This window comes from Pelobates fuscus, chromosome 7, assembly GCF_036172605.1.
Source record: "Pelobates fuscus isolate aPelFus1 chromosome 7, aPelFus1.pri, whole genome shotgun sequence".
Classification (NCBI taxonomy): Eukaryota; Metazoa; Chordata; class Amphibia; order Anura; family Pelobatidae; genus Pelobates; species Pelobates fuscus.
The window spans coordinates 114,108,002-114,131,865 of record NC_086323.1 but is presented as its reverse complement, the minus strand read 5'-3'; the positions used below and the strand labels follow the sequence as shown (position 1 = coordinate 114,131,865).

Sequence of the window (23,864 nt, the reverse complement as noted above, 5' to 3'; positions counted from 1 at the left end):
AGTTTTCACTTTTTTTTCTAGCAGCTAGCTCATAAGCCCATCAAATGCCCTGAGAGTTAAAGGGTTACTCCAAGCATCACTGTAGTGGTTTTGATACCAGGAGTGTCATGGCATCGTTCCCTGGTAATGAGGAAACTGTTCTGTAATGGTTTAACCTCTTACCTAGATCCGCACCCAGTGCCTAAAGCAAGGTTAACGTAATCCGGCTTGTACAGAGCTGCAGAAGATGATGCAGATCCCGCTGGTTTCTCACTGTCTGAGTGCATCAGCTGAATGTTACCAGCCAATAAATGACCTTCTACACATAGAAATATGCACAGAATTTACACTAAGCAGCCAGGAACTTCTGTTCATGGCTGATTAATTACACCTTAATGATGCTGCTAGAGAAAGAGTTAAAGCAGCGCTCTCACACCCCCTACTCCTCCTCATGAAAAAAAGTATTTCATAACGTTAGAATCTTTTTTTTTAATTGTGTTTAAAATTCACTGAAAATTCCAAACCAATCCAGAGATCTACAGATACAAACTACTTTGTCTCTGTATTTTTACTCTGCTTGACTTTCTCAGACACTGTGCGGGGCTACATTGTCTATCCTGAAAGCCATTGCAGGGAATCAGCTCTGTCTATTGGGGATCCCATGATTTTGCGGGATCCTTCATAGACTTCAATGCTGTACTCTCCCGCATGCTGATGCACCAGGAGCTGTAGAGGACCAGCTGGAGGAAGATGGCCACGCCTCGAGGGACAGATTCAGGTATGTAAATCTCACTTTTAACTGCCACTCCCCCCGATCATTGACCACCAGTGGTGATGTTACCTTGGGGGGTCTTTGCAAATTCTGCAAAGTCCCCAGATGTTGACAGAACCGCTTTAAAGCTGGTAGCGAAGTTGTTAAAATTTGTATATGCGACGTTTTATAGTAAAACAGTGCACATGCAGACTCCATTGTCCGTATGCTTTATTGTTCGTATGTATTATTACTAGGAAAGTTCAGAGTCTGCATGCAGAGGGAGGAGACACTGAATGTTTTGATGCATTTTAGGCAGCCATGACCCAGGAAGGATCTCTAACAGCCATCTAAGGAGTGGCCAGTGAAGTTATCACTAGGCTGTAATGTTAACACTGCATTTTCTCTGAATAGACAGTGTTTACAGCAAAAAGCCTGAAGGTAATGATTCTACTCACCAGAACAAATTCAATAAGCTGTAGTTGTTCTGGTGACTATAGGGTCCCTTTAATGGTTCTACTTTTTAGAGAAAATTCTTATATTAATTTTACATGCTTTTAAAAAGAAGCTGGGGTCTTTGTCCTGTATTTAAACATTCTTCTTTTAAAAATCTGGCAATTACCACTGTCAGAAGGACAATAAAAAATATTGTTAATAACACTAATAACACAATCAAAACTATGGATATGAAATATTGTTCATGAAATTAGTGACGGCAATTTGCCTCCTACTTAGGGAATGATCTTTATATATTTTTATTTTTTTCTCGCTTTCATAACTATTTTTTACTTTGCTTGTTTTTGCTGCTGTATTTTCTGTGTTTATATAATGACATTCTTAAATCTTCTCTCTTTCAATCTCACTATTCAATCAGGTGATTCCAAGAATTTCTCCATCACTAAATTAAGCAAAATTAAAATTACAGTTGGAGCCCTGGTTTTGGTCGCCATTTTGTCGACAATTTTGTATTTCGAAAGGTAATAGAAAATATAGGTTTTTTTTTGTTATGGTAAAATAAACTTATTCATACAAGTGTTTACATATTGCTTTTTATTTTGTTTTGTTTTTACTATATAGATGCAAGAAGCTAAGCAAGAAACTAGTCGTCATTTGACCAGCTGCTTCTTGGACTTGGCTGAAAATAGGACCCAGCTGCATTATCAAAAGAAGTAAACAATTTTGAAAATACATTACAGGCTTGGAATTTTTTTGGATGAAAGAGGAAGCTAAACTGTGCTTGTTCTTTCATTTCTTGTCATTGAGTCCAACAGAATACCACAAACGTGTTACAGATACGCACAACAAACAGTCCTTTAGCATGCATGATGTCTGCACCAATGACTGTAGAGTTTGTCATCATGTCTCACACCTGCTGAACTAATGAAACCCTTTTAGAGAACTTCAATAGTTGAAAAATAGGTATTTTGATTGTAAGCTTGTTTGGGCCCTCTTCATCTACTGTTTCCGCACGTCACACATGTGTTGTTAGAATTAAATGTTTGTCTTGTTTGCCTATTGTACATTGCTGCAGAAATGCTGGCACTATACATCTAACTGTAATTGTCAAGTGCGCAACATGCCATATATGCAGAGTTCTGCATTAAGTTCTGGACTATCAAATTCACAAAGGTTAAACCAAAGCTTTGCCAGATTGCTTGTGATATAATAACTCACCCAATAAGTCTAATCCGAGAGATCAAAGCGTTGAACATAATTGAGATGATGCTTTAAAGCTTTCAGAAATATTGTTTTAAATTTACCCTGAGAGTTATACCATCATTGTTATAAAACTTTCTTTGTGAGTTTGCAGTTTCTTTTTTTTCATTGAATTTGTTTATTAAATGTAAATTGGAAATTGGACCAAGCAGGATGCAACGATGCACATTCACATATTATCGTTCATTTGCTTTCATACAAGTAAATAAGTACTATTTGCCTGCTGGCTGCTCTCTCTGCAAAGTAACTGGCCAGCACTTGCTACTCAGCTGCTAATATGGATGTATGGCTGGATGGATGGCTGGGCCCCTATATTACAATAAGGTCATTACCTTCTCTTAATTCTCCTCGACTTCTCTTCTGTCTTTTATATTGTTGACCACTCTCTTAAACTTCAAAATCTCTGCAGCCTTGGACTCTGTGACACTGTACTTTCCTTGTTTTCATTCTATCTTTCTGAATAGTTATTTAGTGTCTCCTACCTTGATGCCATCTCCGCCACTGACCTTTCTCCTGCACTCCTCGAATCCGTTGCCTCTCCTCCATCTCTAACTGGATGTTTTCCCATTTTCTAAAACATAATCTTTCTAAATCTGAACTCCACACCTGTCCTTCCACAAATAGCCCTACTCCATCTCCCAGCACATAAGTAGGATACCTTTTTCCCTAACCCCAAACCTTGAAGTAACTTTTTTTATGTTGTTTTCTCCTCACGTTCAATCTGTTTCCAAATCCTGTTACTTTCACCTTAAAAATATTGGCTGCAATTTGACCTATTCTAAAATAAGATACAACAAAGTACTTGTTCGTGAATTCACCATTTCCAGACTTGACTGTTGCAACTCACTACACATTGGCTTCCACAAAAACCATGCATTGTCCTACTTCAGTCTATAATGATTGCTGCAGCCAGGCTCATCTTGCAGGCTTACCGTTACTCCTATGCCTCACCCCTTTGCCAACCATTACATTGGCTTCTTGTACCTTTCAGGTCAGGATACAATTCTAACTGCTAACACTAACATGCAAAGCCCTCACTAACGCCACTCCTCACTAGATTTTCTTTTTACTCAACAAATACAGCCCTTTTTGTTCACTTTGCTTTGTGAGTGATCATCTCCTGCTATCTGCTCGTTCTACACTTCCAAATCTGATCTACAGGATTTTTCGAGGGCTGGTCCATTTCTATGGACTTCTATTCCCTGTGTTATCAATCTGTCAGGTTTCAAAACTGACATGTAAGACTTTTTCGTTTATTACTGGCCCTTTAAGTGAACTTCATGATTTTCTCCTCTAGTGGCCTCCCTAGCCACTAATCTATTCACTCACCTTAATAACCTCACCTGGATTAACTAATTAGGAGGCTTGGTAAGTCTACTCCCAGCACACAACAGTGCCTTGACATTAAAGTCTATGCTCTGATAAAGAATTTCTGTTCCTGGTAATATCCTGTATTTTATCTACATTATTTAATTCTGTAGAGAACTTACCTGCAGTACCTCATCCCGTACTCATCAGCATTTCATCATACTGAAAGGCACTAACCTGCATTACTTCATCCTGAACTTGCCTGAATTACATCTTACCGAAAGACTTTCCTTATCAGCTTCCAAGAATCCTGATTTGTGGTGTATTGCCTTCATTGAAGAACCTTAACTGCTTCAATTTCTGCATCACTGCATGATCTCGTAAGCAACCTGCATTATATTATTTTGGAATATACCTACCGGTTTTAACCTCTGCAACTCTGCATGATCCTGTATTGCCTTATCCTAAAAGATATTTACTTATAACTAGGTGCATTGCAAAGTATCCTGGAAATCCTTAACTACTTGGTATAACTTCAAGCTTGCTTGTATGCAAAAGACTTTATTAATTTACTTTCTAAAGATCATGTTTTACTTTCTAAAGATCTGTTTTTCTCACAAAGTATCCTGTTTGTGGCAGACTGCACTTTATTCTTTATTTCAGTAAATTTGTTATGTCTAATACGACAAATAAAGTTTTAACCAATAACCCTTGCAATCATCTCCTCTCTGACCTGATCAGAAGCATGACACAAGCACTCCCTTAGCCTCCAATGTTATACAAAGTCATTGAAAACATGCTTCTCTCATTGCAATTCCCCTCCTCAGTTCCCATGCCTTCATTACCCAGCTCAGTCCCTCTTCCACTGTTCATTTGTTCCATACATCACTTTTACTAGCTTATTTTGACACAGGCATCTTACCCATCAGTCACTCTTCCCTTCTACCTTTTCCCTAACATGCTGTTATTTCACTTGTGTTTCTTTACCCCTTCCTCATATATTGTAAGCGCATTTGAGCAGGGCCGTCTTCACCATTTGTCTCTATTAATATTTTAAATGTCAGTTACTTGATGTCAAATATGTTCCCAAGCTTGTCCATCTATATCACAGTAAAGCTTCTCAGTAATTAAGGAAAGCTAGTAACATGTTGTAAGTGCAGGTCAAGACTCAACACAGAAGATAAATGACACGCTGCTACTGAAACTAACGTGACACTCAAAAGGAGGCGAGTAATGACCAATACAGCCAATCACAATTTTTAGAATGTGGTGCCTGCCTAAAGCTTTGCCCTTTGTTTGTCAACCTGCAGGTTATATATAAAGAAACTTTTTCCTTATGTATAAAATGATAAAATGTAAGCACCATTTTAAAAAATGGTGCTATACATGGGGAGGGAGCGGCAGAGCCACTTTAAAAAGACAGAGGGTGCCAACAGTACAAAATACATCACCCCCTGCTTCCTTATTGAGGGTATACTCATTGGAACTCGACTTAGATTAGGCCTACATTGCTAATGCGCAGGTTCTGAAAGCATGCATAGTAGAGGGTGTAAAATGGTCTTGCATTGCACATGCACAGAAAAGGGTGTTAAAGAATCGTCTGTCTGCAACACAAACCTAATCTAAAACCCTCTACTGTGCATGTGTAATGCAAACCTAATTTACACCCTTTACTATGCACGTTTTTAGGACCAGTGGGTTAGCAATGCAGGCCTAATCTGGCAGCTTCTACCATGCATGCAGTGATGTATCTTCCGCGAGGCAAACAAGGCATTTGCCTTGGGCTGCACTTTGCAGGGGGTGGCAAAAAAAGCCGCCCCAAAACGCCCAGGCAGATCCCTTATTTGTCCTGGGGGGCTCAAGAGCTGGCCACTTTTGAGTCCCCCCACCAGGCGGCGGGCAGCGAGGGAGCATGCTCACCTGAGCTCTTGATCTGTAGGCTCTCTCTCACCACCACCAGCCCCTCATGCCTCACTTCCCCGATCTGTAGGCTATCTCTCACCACCCCCCCCATGCCTCACTTCCCCGATCTGTAGGCTCTCACCACCACCCCCCCATGCCTCACTTCCCCGATCTGTAGGCTCTCACCACCACCCACCCCATGCCTCACTTCCCCGATCTGTAGGCTCTCACCACCACCCCCCCCTGCGTCACTTCCCCGATCTGTAGGCTATCTCTCACCACCACCACCCCCCTGTCTCACTTCCCCGATCTGTAGGCTATCTCTCACCACCACCACCCCCCTGCCTCACTTCCCCGATCTGTAGGCTATCTCTCACCACCACCACCCCCCTGCCTCACTTCCCCGATCTGTAGGCTATCTCTCACCACCACCACCCCCCTGCCTCACTTCCCCGATCTGTAGGCTATCTCTCACCACCACCACCCCCCTGCCTCACTTCCCCGATCTGTAGGCTATCTCTCACCACCACCACCCCCCTGCCTCACTTCCCCGATCTGTAGGCTATCTCTCACCACCACCACCCCCCTGCCTCACTTCCCCGATCTGTAGGCTATCTCTCACCACCACCACCCCCCTGCCTCACTTCCCCGATCTGTAGGCTATCTCTCACCACCACCACCCCCCTGCCTCACTTCCCCGATCTGTAGGCTATCTCTCACCACCACCACCCCCCTGCCTCACTTCCCCGATCTGTAGGCTATCTCTCACCACCACCACCCCCCTGCCTCACTTCCCCGATCTGTAGGCTCTCTCTCACCACCACCACCCCCCTGCCTCACTTCCCCGATCTGTAGGCTATCTCTCACCACCACCACCCCCCTGCCTCACTTCCCCGATCTGTAGGCTATCTCTCACCACCACCACCCCCCTGCCTCACTTCCCCGATCTGTAGGCTATCTCTCACCACCACCACCCCCCTGCCTCACTTCCCCGATCTGTAGGCTATCTCTCACCACCACCACCCCCCTGCCTCACTTCCCGATCTGTAGGCTATCTCTCACCACCACCACCCCCCTGCCTCACTTCCCCGATCTGTAGGCTATCTCTCACCACCACCACCCCCCTGCCTCACTTCCCCGATCTGTAGGCTATCTCTCACCACCACCACCCCCCTGCCTCACTTCCCCGATCTGTAGGCTATCTCTCACCACCACCACCCCCCTGCCTCACTTCCCCGATCTGTAGGCTATCTCTCACCACCACCACCCCCCTGCCTCACTTCCCCGATCTGTAGGCTATCTCTCACCACCACCACCCCCCTGCCTCACTTCCCCGATCTGTAGGCTATCTCTCACCACCACCACCCCCCTGCCTCACTTCCCCGATCTGTAGGCTATCTCTCACCACCACCACCCCCCTGCCTCACTTCCCCGATCTGTAGGCTCTCTCTCACCACCACCACCCCCCTGCCTCACTTCCCCGATCTGTAGGCTATCTCTCACCACCACCACCCCCCTGCCTCACTTCCCCGATCTGTAGGCTATCTCTCACCACCACCACCCCCCTGCCTCACTTCCCCGATCTGTAGGCTATCTCTCACCACCACCACCCCCCTGCCTCACTTCCCCGATCTGTAGGCTATCTCTCACCACCACCACCCCCCTGCCTCACTTCCCCGATCTGTAGGCTATCTCTCACCACCACCACCCCCCTGCCTCACTTCCCCGATCTGTAGGCTATCTCTCACCACCACCACCCCCCTGCTTCACTTCCCCGATCTGTAGGCTATCTCTCACCACCACCACCCCCCTGCTTCACTTCCCCGATCTGTAGGCTATCTCTCACCACCACCACCCCCCTGCCTCACTTCCCCGATCTGTAGGCTATCTCTCACCACCACCACCCCCCTGCCTCACTTCCCCGATCTGTAGGCTATCTCTCACCACCACCACCCCCCTGCCTCACTTCCCCGATCTGTAGGCTATCTCTCACCACCACCACCACCCCCTGCCTCACTTCCCCGATCTGTAGGCTATCTCTCACCACCACCACCACCCCCTGCCTCACTTCCCCGATCTGTAGGCTATCTCTCACCACCACCACCCCCCTGCCTCACTTCCCCGATCTGTAGGCTATCTCTCACCACCACCACCCCCCTGCCTCACTTCCCCGATCTGTAGGCTATCTCTCACCACCCCCCCCCCCCCATGCCTCACTTCCCTGATCTGTAGGCTGTCTCTCACCCCCCATGCCTCACTTCCCTGATCTGTAGGCTGTTTCTCACCCCCACCCCATGCCTCACTTCCCTGATCTGTATACTGTCTCTGCTGGCTGTATGTGTTGCTCCCCTGCGGATTCAGTCACAGAGAAGCTGGGATAAGATACAGCTTGCTATCCCTGTCTCTCTCCATACACAGCGCCACCTACTGGCCGACACTGTATTTTCAATCTCACATGAAAAAAAATCTCCCCCCTTCCGTGGTCACTCCGGCTCCCGGCAACACTAAGTGGTGCGCGAGGGAGCTGAGCAGGAAAATCAGAGCTCCCTAGCCGCCTGCTCAGCCAGTCCGCCCCCTATCTGCCCGCACAGCAGCCCCACTGGACCGCAGGTAAGAATCCACTCCAGCTCTCACTGGGAGGCTGGGTGGATTTAAATTAAAATGTAAAAAATAATTTGTGAGTGTTGGTGTAAATGTGTGTGTGTGTGTGTGTGTCAGTGAGTGAATGTGTGTCTAAGTGTATGTTTGTATGTGTGTATCTGAGTGAATGTGTGTGTCGGTCAGTGAGTGTGTATGTGTTGGTCAGTGCTTGCGTCTGTCAGTAAGAGTGTGCTTTTGTCAGTGAGTGCGAGTCTGTCAGTGTGTGTCCGAGTAATAGTGTGTGTGTCTATCAGTGTGTCAAATCAGTGAGCATCTGTATGTCATTGTTTGTCAGTGTATATGAGAGTGTGTATATAAAAGACAATAAAAAGGCATTATTAAAGAGAGTTGCTCAAATCACCATGTGTGTGCCACTCCAAATCACACTATATAACATAGAAAAAATTGTAATAAATAAAATGGTGAGAGCATACAGATTAGTGCATAAACCAGTCGTGAATAAAATAAATAAAACATGTAGTTTACCATGTAGCTGCATACATCCTAAAAATATTAAAGACAGTACATAGTTTAGCTTGTATCGATTAAATGGATAATATGAGAGAAAAATAACCCACTCACGTGGTGCTGAGCCGTTTGAAAAGTGGCTCAGACTATTAGAGCCTTTCTCAATTTGTTGGAGATCCAATGCTTGAACCCAAATAGAGATGTCCCCTATGGAATCCATGCTCCCCGAACAAACTTCAGATGGAGGGATGGATTCAGGAACAAAATCTTTATTGGTACATAAAAAAGTATAGCAAAGAATAAATCTCTGATAAAAGTCCGTTGCACTGACGCGTTTCAACCTAGTTAGGTTGATCTTCAGAAACAAGTTCTTAATGCGCATGTGCGCCTCAAATGTAAACAAATATCCGTATTTATATATAAACTTAATAAACTTTTTCTTTATATTCTTGTGTTTACTTAATTTATTGCAAAGGAGAAAAGAATGTCCTAAAATTGCATAATAAGCTCATTCCATATAAAAGAACAAATATATATAAAAAAATGTAAAATATACTCAATTTGTATAGAGCAGGAAGAGAAGGAAAAAGGAGAAATGAGTCAGATGGATGCCAGATTAGGCCTGCATTGCTAATGCACAGGTCCTGAAAGCATGCATAGTAAAGGTTGTAAATTAGGATTTTATTAAACATGCACAGTAGAGGGTTTTAGAGTGGGCTTGTATTGAACGCAGACGTGTCTCTGAGACCGTGATGCATTGCACATGCGCGAGTCCCAATGGCCATGTATGCACGGTAGAGGGTGCCAGATTATGCCTGCATTGAGTATCCGTGGGTTCCCCAGTTCCTGCATATGCAGAAGAAGTGTCACATTTGGCCTGCATTGAGCATCTTGCAGGTTTTTGAGGACCGCTATCACTGTAGAGGGTGTCCTATTAGGCATGGTTGGTTGGTTCCATAAGTACATGCAAGTAGGGGTCAGATTAAAGCCTACTGGACATGTGGTTGTCTCTCCTTGAGAGTAAGAGTGAGTCAGGACAGAGAAAATTGAGATATGGAATCTGCATTAATCCTTTTTTTTTTTTTACTGTGATTACAAATTTTAGTCTAGTGAGCCTGTACATGACCATCTGCTCCAAAGAAACACAAATATGGAATCCTTATGGGATAGATGCAGCTACAAATCTATGTGTTTAAACCATTTGCCAGCTTTCCTTTACTACTGAGCAGCTTTAACCTCTTAAGGACACATGACATGTGTGACATGTCATGATTCCCTTTTATTCCAGAAGTTTGGTCCTTAATGGGTTAAATAGACTTATACCTACTGCACCTTAATGATCAATTGTAGGTTACATTTTAAGTATTCTTTTTGGGAATAAAAGTATGTTTTATTACTTTTGTTTTTACCTATATCATATTCCCACATAGTGCTAACAGCCAATCTCTGCTATTTAATGGAAACCTATCTGTGCACAATGCAAGTAGTGGCCATTTCCAACACAGAGACATACAAACATATACACTCAAAGAGATACAATGACACAAGCACACACAGATAAACAAACACACTGACACACACAGATACAGTTGCAAGAAAAAGTATATGAACCCTTTGGAATGATATGGATTTCTGCACAAATTGGTTATAAAATGTGATCTGATCATCATCTAAGTCACAACAATAGGCAATCACAGTCTGCTTAAACTAATAACACACAAAGAATGAAATGTTGCCATGTTTTTATTGAACACACCATGTAAACATTCACAGTGCAGGTGGAAAAAATATGTGAACCCCTAGACTAATGACATCTCCAAGAGCTAATTGGAGTGAGATGTCAGCCAACTGGAGTCCAATCAATGAGATGAGATTGGAGGTGTTGGTTACAGCTGCCCTGCCCAATAAAAAACACACACCAGTTCTGGGTTTGCTTTTCACATGAAGCATTGCCTGACGTGAATGATGCCTCGCACAAAAGAGCTCTCAGAAGACCTACGATTAAGAATTGTTGACTTGTATAAAGCTGGAAAGGGTTATAAAAGTATCTCCAAACGCCTTGCTGTTCATCAGTCCACTGTAAGACTAATTGTCTGTAAATGGAGAAAGTTCAGCACTGCTGCCACTCTCCCTAGGAGTGGCTGTCCTGTAAAGATGACTGCAAGAGCACAGCGCAGACTGCTCAATGTGGTGAAGAAGAATCCTAGAGTGTCAGCTAAAGACTTACAAAAGTCACTGGCAAATGCTAACATCCCTGTTAGCATATCTACAATACGTAAAACACTAAACAAGAATGGATTTCATGGGAGGATACCACAGAGGAAACCACTGCTGTCCAAACAAAACATTGCTGCACGTTTACAGTTTGCACAAGAGCACCTGGATGTTCCCCAGCAGTACTGGCAAAATATTCTGTGGACAGATGAAACCAAAGTTGAGTTGTTTGGAAGAAACACACAACACTATGGCGGCGAAAAAGAGGCACAGCACACCAACATCAAAACCTCATCCCAACTGTAAAGTATGGTGGTGGGGGCATCATGGTTTGGGGCTGCTTTGCTGCATCAGGGCCTGGACGGATTGCTATCATCGAAGGAAAAATGAATTCCCAAGTTTATCAAGACATTTTGCAGGAGAACTTAAGGCCATCTGTCTACCAGCTGAAGCTCAACACAATGACCCAAAGCATAGAAGTAAATCAACAACAGAATGGCTTAAACACAAGAAAATACGCCTTCTGAAGTGGCCCAGTCAGAGTCCTGACCTCAACCCGATTGAGATGCTGTGGCATGACCTCAAGAAAGCGATTCACACCAGACATCCCAAGAATATTGCTGAACTGAAACAGTTCTGTAAAGAGGAATGGTCACGAATTACTCCTGACCGTTGTGCACGTCTAATCTGCAACTACAGGAAACGTTTGGTTGAAGTTATTGCTGCCAAAGGAGGTTCAACCAGTTATTAAATCCAAGGGTTCACATACTTTTTCCACCTGCACTGTGAATGTTTACATGGTGTGTTCAATAAAAACATGGCAACATTTCATTCTTTGTGTGTTATTAGTTTAAGCAGACTGTGATTGTCTATTGTTGTGACTTAGATGATGATCAGATCACATTTTATGACCAATTTGTGCAGAAATCCATATTATTCCAAAGGGTTCACATACTTTTTTCTTGCAACTGTATATGCAGTGTTACAATAACACACACAATGATACACAGATACATAAAGTGACACACTAAGTGACACACTGACAAACTGACACGCACACAGAAATAAAGAAAACACATATTTCTAGCCACATTCCTGGGGGGCCTGAGACAACAACACTGGCTTCACAACTGGTAATTCTGTTTCTGGAATGTGTGACTACATTTTTACATTGATAGGAGCCCAAAACAGGGGACTGTCCCAAAAAAACAAGGCATTCAGCAGCTGTGGTAGAGACTGAGGCATCTATTTCTAGTGACTTTAGCCCTGAAAATATACTTTATGTAAAAAACCATACTTCTCTTAACATTATGGTGTCCAGTTACTATGGCCTACATTTTTTTATTTAGTTCAATTAAAAAATAAACAGGTATTGTGGATTATATTTATATGTTTACATCTAAATCAGTACATGAATATATATGTATTATAAATATTAGCCCTTATAGATTAGGCCAATGCATCAACTCCTGGGATCCCATTTGAGTTATTCCAACACTAATCTAACAAAACTATGCAATTAGACGTTATACCAATAATTATTCAAGTTCATTAACCCATTTGGAAGTCTGAACTGGTAATGGCAGGAGTGTCAAGACAGCAACAAGTTGGTCTGAGTCTGACTCTAGCCCACTAAGGGGTAAAATAAAGCTTTCAATTCAGATTATAGTGCCTGACTCACTGTACACTGTGAGATGCTCAATGCCAAACAGTCCCAGTTTGAAGTTTTTACATTGGATCCTTCGGTGAAAGAAGTATGTGAGAAATAACTGTGAGATTCCAGTTCACTTCTACTTTCCCAACCATTTTAAGTAAATACATATCAGATCAAACCGCAGATTATCTCTATAGCTTTACATGTCATACAATCTAAAGCCTATAAACTCAACTAGTCTACAATTCTACAGTAGAATAATACAACAGCTTTTATTTCTTTATTAATATTGCATTATGACAATTACAAATCTTATTGAGCCATGGCTTATCCTTGTCTTCACCTTTAGAGTTCCTAAAGCCATCTGTCCCAGATTTTGATAATAAAGTAATATGTCAGTAAAAAGCTTTACTAAAATGTTATTTTGTCTACACTCTCAATGGTCCTAAGAGGCTGATGACTTCTTTTGAGTCCTATGATGTACCCCATTCCACTGTTCCAAGCCAATACCTTTTCCACGGGTGGCTAGATATTCCCAGTAGTTTCGTGTCAGCAGTGTGTATAGTAGTGGATTGACACAGCTATTAGCATAGGTTAAGCAGGTGACTCCAAAGTTGAGATAGATCTGGGCAGCAGGTAACAAACCCGAAGATTGTTGCTGATACAACTTTGCTAGTTGCCATGCCCAGAAAGGTGTATAACAAACCCAGTATACCAAGATGATGGTAAAAATACGAAGCCCAACTCCTTGCTTTATTTTACGTTTGGAGCTTTGAATCCCTTGACCAGATACCCAGTATGCCCTGGCAAGGTGGCTATAGAGATACAAGAGGATCAATCCAGGACCTAGGATACTGGTACAGAAAAGAACAGTCAAGTAGCACCTGAAAGCATCCAGTGTCCAGGTAGGAAAACATATTTTTTTGCCGAATCCATTATGACTGTCCTGTAAATGCATCATGCACATCATTGGCAACGTAAGAAACAATGACATTAGCCAGATAGCCACACTAGTTAACTTGCGATGGTTCTGGGAGAGTCTTGACCTCAAAGGATACACCACCACCTGGTACCTTTCTAAGCTCATTGCAAGTAGAGTATAGATGCTGGCATGCATAGTGAACAGGTCCATGCTTAAGAGAACCCTGCAACCAACATCCCCGAAATACCAGTCTCGAACAAGGTACGTGCTTACAACAAATGGAATAGTTGATAGGTACAGCAAATCTGCCAGTGCCAGGTTAACTACATAAGTACACAGAGATCCGGCTGGCCTGTTTGACAGCACAGTGATGATCAATACATAGAGGTTTCCAGACACCCCCAGGAAAAACATAGCAACCAATACTACACTCAAGATTGAAGTAACAACTACCTCTTCTTCTCTGAAAATTGGAATTTCAGAAGAACTGTTGCCTTCATCATTATCTTCCATTCTGTGTCAAAGTGAAATGATATCACCATGGTGCATGTTATATTAGAAGTAAGTCCAATTCTTAGCTTTGTGTGGGTTTTTTTCTTCTTCTCTAGAGCTTAAGCAGATGAAAGTCTCCATTTAGGATCACAGTTGTCAGTCTCATGTATGTGAGGTTGCATCATCACTTTTGCTGTTATGGGGCCATGTTACCCGTTAACTCTTCTCGTAAAAGCTCTAGTTTTCCATAGGAACTTGATGTGTGCAGGACCGCTGGAGACTCATGAAGACCACAGGAATAATGTATATTAGTGAAACTTGACAGACTGAAGTTGCAGACTTTGCAAAAAGATCACGCTGTCATTTCACATTGCTGTCTGGCATTTTTTCTTTAAATATTCTTTGGCTTAAGCAGTTTATTTCTCTGATCTTCTTCATTCCTCAACTCTCCTTCAGACAGGCTGGGGTTAGAACTATCAGTCTCTTTCACAGAGAAGTGTTGAATCGGAAGGGCAGGTCTGCCAGACAGCCTTTAGACATTTCCCTGTTATTCTCTTCTTCGCACTTGACCTTCTATAAAATAACTTTTATGCACATCGCTGTTACTGAGTTCATTTTGATCTTAGAAAAATTATATAAGCCAAATGTCATGAAAATTCTAAAATTATTTTATTTAGTCCAGTGTTTCAGTGTGCCCCCTTTAACCCCTTAAGGACCAAACTTCTGGAATAAAAGGGAATCATGACGTGTCAGACATGTCATGTGTCCTTAAGGGGTTAAAGCTCAGTATATAATCATTTTAAAGCCTGGGGGAGAGAGTAATACAGTCATTATTACAGACAACTGCCCAACATGACATTCTGTTTGAGAAAAAGACATATATAAAAAAAAACATTTTCAAAGCAAGGTGATAAATTAATCGAAAAGTTGTCATCACGGTGGAATTTCAGTGTCCAGGTTCTCTGGTGGGGTTTACAAAGACCATGTGTTATGATCGGCGCCGAAACAAAGCTTCAACTGTGAAAAGACAGAAAATTTGCACCATGTCATTAATTATAAAGTGCAACATATTTCAGCTGAATCATCAAATTGACTCTTTCTTTATATTAATATATTAATCTAAAGCCTATTTACAGTGTTCCTTTTTTCTGACTTTTAAATTTACTAAGCAGGAATAAGTAACGGTGTGCACTGAGCTAAAAGTATAAAAATTAATTTTAAAAAACTGTATGCAGCAAGATAAATGTATCATTAATCTGAATCTCAAGGAATGCGAGAAATATTGTAAATTTTTGCTTAGGAATTTCAATAACAAATATTGAATAATGTAACCCTAAGGTAAATGTATATAAACCAAATTCACATAAAGTTATGTAAACTTGCAAAAGCATATGTGTTATTTTATGTTACAATTCCATGGTTATTGCTGTCAGATTGCTAGTGGCTTCCAAATTACTCGGTGATTTATAATGTTAGAAAAATTAATTGTACTACCAATTAAAATAAACCTACTTATATTTACAGGAACATACCTACTCCTGCATAAATAGCTTACACTTCCCTCTGGTGGCTAAGTTTTGAGTTGCATGGGCTGCAACTAAACCAATTCTCGATTGACACTCAAATAACAATGAAATAGCCCACTTTTTCCACAAAAGTTTAACAATCACTCTTAAATTAGCGTCAATTCAGACTCATCACTGGAGCCCTATCCTACCTGAAGTCTTCAGATTTATGACTTCATCCAAAGTCGTAGAGATGCATTACAGATATATGAAGCAAGCACTGCTAGTGCCATGATCCACCAATTCAATGCTTCTCTATTGGAAACATTGAATCCAATGCTTCTTTATAAGATGCATTTGATACACTGCCAGTGTCAGCACACTTTGCAAGTTAACACCAGACATAAAATAGAACCAGTTATTGAATCTATTTTAGTGAAAAGCCCCTAGTAGCTATTTCGATAACAGAGGGGTAGAAATTTCAAAATGCAAACAGTGATGTTTCCAAGAAATTGCAAGTGATTTTGATGCTTACAGGGTCCAGTTAAGAGTATTTATTTATTAACTAATGTGCCATATTGATTTGACAATCTGCCTGAGGGACGATTCACCAAAATAGCCAAACTGGGAAAATGGAAGATGTATTACTATCAGTTGTTTTGGTCTGAATTTTAAAATTCAGTTCCAATTCAATTCTCCAAATATACTGTTTAATGACTTAAAGGGACACCATATAGTCACCAAAACAATTTTAGGCTTAATGAAGCAGTTTTAGTGTATAGATCATGTCCCTGCAGTCTCACTGCTCAGTTCTCTGCCATTTAGGAGTTAAATCACTTTGTTTATGAACCCTAGTCACACCTCCCTGCATGTGACTTGCACAGCCTTCCTAAACACTTCCTGTTAAATGTCATCTAAAGTGTATCCTTCCTTTATTGCAAGTTCTGTTTAATTTAGATTATCCAATGTTATGTTAATAGCTTGCTAGACCCTGCAAGAGCCTCCTGTATGTGATTAAAGTTCAATTTACAGAGAAAGAGATACAATTGTTTAAGGTAAATTACATCTGATTGAAAGTGAAACCAGTTGTTTTTTTCATGCAAGCTGTGTCAGAGTCAGGGAAGGTGTGACAAGGGCTGCATAAACAGAAACAAAGTGATTTAACTACTAAATGGCAGTAAATTAAGCAGTGAAACCTGAGAAGCATGATCTATTCACTAAAACTTCATTAAGTTAAAGTTGTATAGGTGACTATAGTGTTCCTTTACGGCTCAAATATTCTCACTTTATTGCAGGTAATTTAAAGACATGTTTGTACCTCTCTACAGAACTCAAACCATGTTTATTTTAATATTATATTTATTAGTAGTAGTAGAATTGCCTTCCCGCCCTTTATTCGGCTTCACGCTAGAACTTTCCTATCCAAGTCAACCAATTAATGATCTACATTTTGGTTTGCAAATTGCCATGTTTTTTAAGTACTGGTGATGCTGGCTAATCCTAATGGGAGTGAGCGTGAGGGTCTGCAGCAGCGCAATCCTGCCTCTCCTACCCATGCTGCCAGGCGGAGCTCTTTTATGAAGCTGGGAGGAAGTGAGCGAATGTAATTTCCTCTCAGCTGGCCGATACTACAGGGGCCCGGTCGTGGTCTTAAATTATTTTTTATATCTTAAAAACCTGGAATGCTGCTATTTGCTCGGCTGAATGGCTAGCCAAGTCAGGCTATGCCCTAATACATAACAATATATACACCTGGAATCTTAAAAAAAAAAAAAAAAAAGCCAGAATACTGAATAATACTGAATCACAAAACTGCCCAGCAAAAATGCTGAAAGCTACCAATATGGTCACTCATAGTAAATATACATGAAAGTAAAAGACAAAATAAATAATGATCAAAGACAAAATAAAAAAATAATTGTTCAGAAAAAAATAAGACACTGTAAAGAAAAGCTAAAACAAAAATTGTGTGTTAAAGAGATGGTAATGAATAAGGAACTTATCATGCACAGCCCAACATGGTGATCTAGTAGCCCTAGTATTATAAATGAAGTAATCAATAAAAAGGATGCCAATGGAGGCCATAACAGAACTGAACCACCATATAAGGGACCTTTGTATAAGGACTATTTAGTATTTAAGTTTGATGGGATAGATTGTATGTTTTGATTATTTATTATTTTTAAATGATATTTTATGCTCAGAAGTCACAGAGAAAATCATGTTTATTGAATAAAGGCACAGGATGGACAATAATACTTGTTATGGTACAGCATTATCATTACAACCATCTTTTTTTTTAAAAGAAAAGTAATACATCGATGTTCTATGATATAAAGAAATTATATCCTGCACTGTGTGATTTTTATTTACACACTAAGCAGGGCAGGATTAACCATAAGGTGACCCTTGGTGGTTGCCAAGGGCCCATGGGTTTGACAGGGACACCATGAATTTGCTTAGGGTCCTGTGAGATTATAATTCTTCTTTGACACAAAAGATGAATACCAATAAGCAATTAAAAATGTTTGTAAGAAAAGAACATATCAAGAAGTTTCACAAGAGTGAGGGTTCAGGAGACAAATTAACGGCAAAAACCTAGCTGAAAGTACACATACCGGTGAATTCCCGTAGAGTCATTGGTTGACTTATCACACTTTTGAATGCATTGAGCCAGCTCTCCCGATCACATTCAGTCTCGCAGGTGAAAAAATAGGTACGTTCCGGTGTGTTAATGGAGATGCCATATTTATAAGTGCAGCTCCCATTTGTGCTCGGGATCATGTCTGCCTTGACTTGGTAGCCCTTCTCACTGCTCCCCAAAAACATCTCTCCTTTTGCGAAGGCATCCTGTATAATAATATCAAGGTTGTCAATGTTGTTTTGAATTCCGCACTTTTCCAAAGTGAAAGTGTCATTTTCCTTTAATGCAAAACTTACCAAAGGATCTTTAAAGTACATTAATCTGCGGTTATCAAGGGTAAACCACCTCTTCTTGAATGCGTCAGTTTGCTACAAAAAAAGAAAAGGCAAAAGGTCAAAATACATTAAATCAAACTGCCTAATATCATGCTTCTTAAATACTCCTGATCTGGAAAAAAAGGGTTTTTTTTCCTCTTGGGAGATCATAGAAAAAAAGCAGCACGAGCACATCATTAAAGCACGGTGTCATTATGCCCTACAATGCTCTTTACATTGGGCAGAGAATTTGACTTGTGCTCAGGCGACCGGAAAAAGAAACACACAAGCTTCTCCTGATGTTGTTTTTCATCAATTCTCAGCTTACTTGTTCTCGTACACATTCTGCTCACAATTAGCTGGATTGTATTAACCCCTTAAGGACCAAACTTCTGGAATAAAAGGGAATCATGACATGTCACACACGTCATGTGTCCTTTAGGGGTTAAAAGAGATTAACGTAACTCTCATAAATTGATAGATGTTATTCCCATTGATATTTTGGGAGCACTTATCATCTGAGATATGTTTAACAGAAACAGAATAACAGAATAAATCCCTATTTTCCCTATCCCTATGCCTAATTTTTTTTATTTTCGTCCAAACACATTCGAAAAAAAAAAGGAATCAATTGAAAGCTTATTCACCCGCACTTAGGAAGCCTGAGACGAGGACAGTCCAAACGTGTCTGCTGTTATTAGACAAGCTCTTATGAACTAAGCAGTGCTTTTTTGCTTGCTTTATATATCATTTTAGTGATTTCTTTACTGATCTATTACACTTTATTTGATCAAATTTTTCCAATAATTGTGCTTTTAGTTTGGTGATTTCTGCCTTCTTTTCTCCTTTGAATATCCAAGCCTGAATAGACACCTTGTACTACAGAGCCTAATACGGCTCTACATTTGTGATTTTTTTTCACAGTACTCATAAGTATGTTCTATGTATGTACACTATGTATGTTGTGTTTAATTTATTTTAGATCTTTTATCTACTATAACATTTTTTTTACTATATTGCTTTGCAACAAACTAGGAAAAAAATAATTATTGACCCCAAAAAGGCATTCAGATATCTCATTGGATCAAGAAGCTATTACCCCACTAATTAGAGATTTTATATTCTGTACATTATGTTTTTTGCAAGTATATATCCAGTTGCAGTTAAAACATCTGTATGGACTCAGATAAAACCACTTCCACATCCTTATTGTTCTTACTGTAAAAAACCTTTCATTTACCTTAGACTAAATCTCCTTTTTTCCAGCCTAAATGCGTGACCTTGTGTCCTATGTATAGCCCTGTTTATGAACAGATTTCCAGACAATGGTTTCTACTGGACCCAAATATACTTGTATAATGTTATCATATGCCCTCTGAAATTCAAATTTTTTAACCTTTCTTCCTAACTAAAATCCTCCATTACTTTTTTTTATCAATTTTGTAGCCCGCCTCTCCACTTTTTCTAGTACTTGTAAATAAGGGAGGTTGAATCCTTCCTCCTGTGCTATGAAGCGGGAACATGTCTACCAAACAGCGAACAGCCTGTAGCGGGTCGCTGTTATAAAAAAAAAGGCTAGCAACTGCCCAGTCGCTAATCCAATTTTTAAATAATACATGGAGGGAATCACAAGTTGGTAGCTCCCTCCTTGTTACTAACTTAAAACGAACTAACTAAAGAACGAATTGCACAGACGAAATTTCATCCAACAAGCAATTAGTTATTCATTTGATTCATTGTTATTTCTATTCATCCATTCGTCTTTCAGATGAATGAACAAATTGACGGAAAATTGAATGAAAATGTGCTTGTCTAAAAACGAATGCCCAAGTCTAGCTGGGCTCCGGTTAGAGCAAGTGCCCATTTTGTCCAAGCTTGATGAACTTTGAACAGATAACAGAGGTTTCACTTCCACGTTATGAGTGGCAGACACGAGGCTGGGCTTCGGGCATTAGGAGAAGCCTGTCATTTTGTATCACACCACTCAAAAAGAAAAGGCAAATAAAACTGTACCGAAAGTCTATTTGCAGCATAACCACTCCATTAAGCAGTAGTGGATATAATGCTAGAGTGGTCCTTTCAAATTTTTCTTAAAAAACATAGCAACACAGTTGTTTATTCTTTTTCAATTTACTGTGGGAATTTTTGTAATTTAGTTTATCATAGTGGGGTGAAACATATGAGTGCCAAGGCTATGTTGGAAACCAACAAGAGGTATATGTTCTTTGATGGCTTTAAAAGCGTTGTTGTTTTTTAAGAGATACTCCAGTCTGCTGTGGAAATGGCAATACTGCAGAAGCCAAAAGTAGTTATAGTATGCAAACACCAAACAAGTACTTACATATAAGAAATAGAATAGCAGAATACAGGGACCAGTGAGCTCTGTGCATCATAACATATGCAAGGGACATGGATGCTAAACTAAACAAGGATTTCATTAGGCTTTACATTCTTCCAAAACATGTTAGTGGATGGTCACTCCCTGGATCCCATGAAGATTGCAAATATAAGAGACCTCAGGTTAAGAAGGAACAATTGGGAAAAAACTTTTCTCTCTGCATCCCAATGCGTTTTAAGATTTTACCTTTGGTCCCGTTTTCTCCATGTAACCTTCTTTCAAGAAATTCCGAGTCAAGCAACTGAGGATCTAGAAAAATAATCTATTTTAGACAGTGTAGGCTGGAGGCTGTGTTTTCTTATATTTGTTTCCTAAACACTCACGTTTTTAGGACTAATTTCTCTGCCTATTTTTATACTATAAATTAATTACCTCAGTGTTTGTCGCCGTGGGGAAGGCAACTTTCAAGTAGTGAAATTGTGCTGAACGTATTGCATTAAACCAGCTCACGATTTCCTGTGTTGGACAGATAAAGACATGATTAGTTATCACCTACACCTCCACAGCAGTCCAGTAACCCCATACCTGCAGAGTTCTTATACTCCTTTCCTGCATATAGTGTTCTTCCACTGTGCTTGCTCCTGTATGTTGTGCAGGTTTACACTGTTGGCTTGCATACAACTACACACTTCTGTTTTTCAAAATGTTCTGACATAGCTTGTCTGCATACTGCACTCTTGTCCACATTACCATTACTCTGCACACAGTACTCTTTCAATGGTAGAGCATATCCGCTCACTGTACTTTTGCAATTAGCTACTGCGCCTAATTGCAAAAGTACAGTGAGCGGATATGCTCTACCACTGTGATCCTACACACAGAACTCTTACACCACTGTCTAGCACACAGTCTGGGGTGGGAGCTTCAGTTTAAAGAACTATCCATCACTCATGCTCCCACAGTGGGGCTTTAATTAAATAATAATGAGAGAGAGAGAGAGTGTGTTCCCACATGTAGCCACTGGGTGGGGGTTATATAATTAAAGGAGCACTATAGTGCCAGGAAAACAAACTCATTTTCCTGGCACTATAGGGTTATTAGGTCCCCCCCACCCTCATGGCCCCCCTCCCGCTGGGCAGAAGGGGTAAAAACCCTTCAGCCCGAGATGACAGGAGAGGGAGCCACCACAACCTACTCAGCTCCACCCCCCTCCCCACCACACCTGAACACCCCCCTGCAGCCCCCCTCAATAACATTTTATTGTATTTTTATTTATTTATTTTGTATTTATTTTTTTTATTTATTTTTTCTCTCTCTCTCTCTCTCTCTCTCTCTTCTTTCCTTTTCTTCCCACCTTCTCTCGGCCTTCTCACTCCTAAACTTCCCCTCCTTCTTCTCCCCCCCCACCTTCCACCCCTCACGCTGTGCCCTCTTCACCTCACACTTCCATCACTACACCTCCTCCTCTCTCTCACTCCCCCCACCAAGAATACATTCACTAACCCCCCCACACCAGATCTTCGTCGGACCAGCCCCCTCACACGCCAGTGAAGCCAAACACGTTCCCGACACGCCAACCTCGACACACCAACCGCCCAAGGCAATAGGAACAACCCACGCCCACAACTCAACCACGCTGACAGACACTGGCATATAACCAGTCAATTCCTCAAGGCCTGAAAACAAAAGGTCTACACACCCACCCCACAGACTGCACAAAAACAGAAGACGAATAGCACACCACCTAACATGACCACTTCACCCCCCAACACTGGACAACAAGGCCACAAACCCCCCATCCTCACGAACTACACGAAACGTAAGACAGAACAGGGAAAGGAGAATTTGGGCTAACCCAACGCGAAATGGTATATGCAACTGCAAGTAGCTGCGCCAAACAGCTAACTGTATCCACACTATGTAATACCTTACGCAAATGTTGATGTTGTGTACCGAAACAACACAACGAAACCTACTATGTGGAGTATGTTAAATAGTGTACATGTTATCAATCTGTACCCGCAGATTCTTCTTTCTGTATCCCTCCCCCATAACCTAAAATCTTCAAAATAAAGAATTTCTTTTTTTTTTTTAAAGGGAGATTCCCCCACAACTCCTTACCGTTGGGTGGTAAGTGACCCTGTAATATAGATGAATTTCATTGTAGGTTCCCCCTTATCACTATTATAGAACCCACCTGCTGGGGTGGGTGCTAGCCAGCTGCCATTGATTAATCATCGCAATGCTAATGTATTTGGTTTGCCCAAATCAGTTTTCAAAATAGAATTTCGAACACAGTGTCGAATGTCAGACTTTCCGAACAAAATTTCAAAGTCAGGAACAAAACAATTGCACCATGCAAGAGACTGGTGACCATCGCTCTTCCTTTAACTTAGTATCCTTCTCTTCATCCTCCCACTTTTGTTTTCTGTATACAGCCCTCTGATACTGCTCAACTGGACCAGAACATGAACATAGCCTCCATAATAATGTGCATGGACATTTATTTCCTGTATACAAAGATCTTACATGCATAGAACACACGTGCACTATGTTTCTGTATACTGAGCTTTACATTCACACAGGCTGTAACGCTGCCTTCTTGTACGCTTTGCTCTTAAAATACTCACTTGCACACATACCACTTACTCTGCACACAATGCGTCTAGTAACACTTTTACACTTCTCTTGTACAAAGATTAGAAAGCTTTCACACTACCACCTGCTTTTACATACAGCTTCAACTTTGCTCAGCTAACTTCCAGTACTTCTTTGTTTGCTACCAAGTTTAATACAGAAGTTGCACAAGTCCCAGCTCACCTGTCCATCAGAGTGGTACACAAATATGTTCCTGGTTTTATTATCCTTGACATATGTAATCTGTAGTCCGTTGGGTTGTTTCATCTTCTCTGGTTGGAATGTGGCATTTATTGAATCGACTTTAATCACAGCTTTCGGTTCTTTGGCCTAGAAAAAAGGTAGGATTACAAATTTTAACATCAGAAATCACATCCTTT

At 41.1% G+C, this 23,864-nt stretch overlaps 3 protein-coding genes across 6 annotated transcripts in view; 1 reads left to right on the top strand and 2 right to left on the bottom strand.

Annotated features, from left to right (window-relative positions):
• The window catches only part of LOC134568777 (uncharacterized), a 52,708-nt gene extending 50,223 nt beyond the window's left edge, over window positions 1-2,485 (top strand). For 3 of the 4 annotated variants that reach the window (XM_063427442.1, XM_063427440.1, XM_063427441.1), the window contains 2 exons: window positions 1,605-1,707; window positions 1,808-2,485. In XM_063427442.1, the coding sequence (XP_063283512.1) occupies window positions 1,605-1,707; window positions 1,808-1,844 (140 nt within the window). In that variant the 3' untranslated portion in view covers window positions 1,845-2,485. The remainder of the gene's footprint in view (window positions 1-1,604; window positions 1,708-1,807) is intronic. The other variant, XR_010084058.1, reaches the window with a different exon arrangement.
• Window positions 2,486-12,885: 10,400 nt separating this feature from the next.
• LOC134568776 (urotensin-2 receptor-like) lies at window positions 12,886-14,402 on the bottom strand. Its single transcript, XM_063427439.1, has one exon. It carries the CDS (start codon window positions 14,065-14,067, stop codon window positions 13,078-13,080), a length of 990 nt encoding a protein of 329 aa, XP_063283509.1. The 5' UTR covers window positions 14,068-14,402; the 3' UTR covers window positions 12,886-13,077.
• Window positions 14,403-14,828: 426 nt separating this feature from the next.
• LOC134568128 (arf-GAP with dual PH domain-containing protein 1-like) overlaps window positions 14,829-23,864 on the bottom strand; it is a 31,914-nt gene continuing 22,878 nt past the window's right edge. The window contains exons 6-11 of the mRNA XM_063426456.1: window positions 23,668-23,814; window positions 21,280-21,363; window positions 21,094-21,156; window positions 18,492-18,563; window positions 18,170-18,401; window positions 14,829-15,063 (exon numbers count right to left, since the gene is read on the bottom strand). Coding sequence (XP_063282526.1) covers window positions 15,035-15,063; window positions 18,170-18,401; window positions 18,492-18,563; window positions 21,094-21,156; window positions 21,280-21,363; window positions 23,668-23,814 — 627 coding nt within the window. The 3' untranslated portion in view covers window positions 14,829-15,034. The remainder of the gene's footprint in view (window positions 15,064-18,169; window positions 18,402-18,491; window positions 18,564-21,093; window positions 21,157-21,279; window positions 21,364-23,667; window positions 23,815-23,864) is intronic.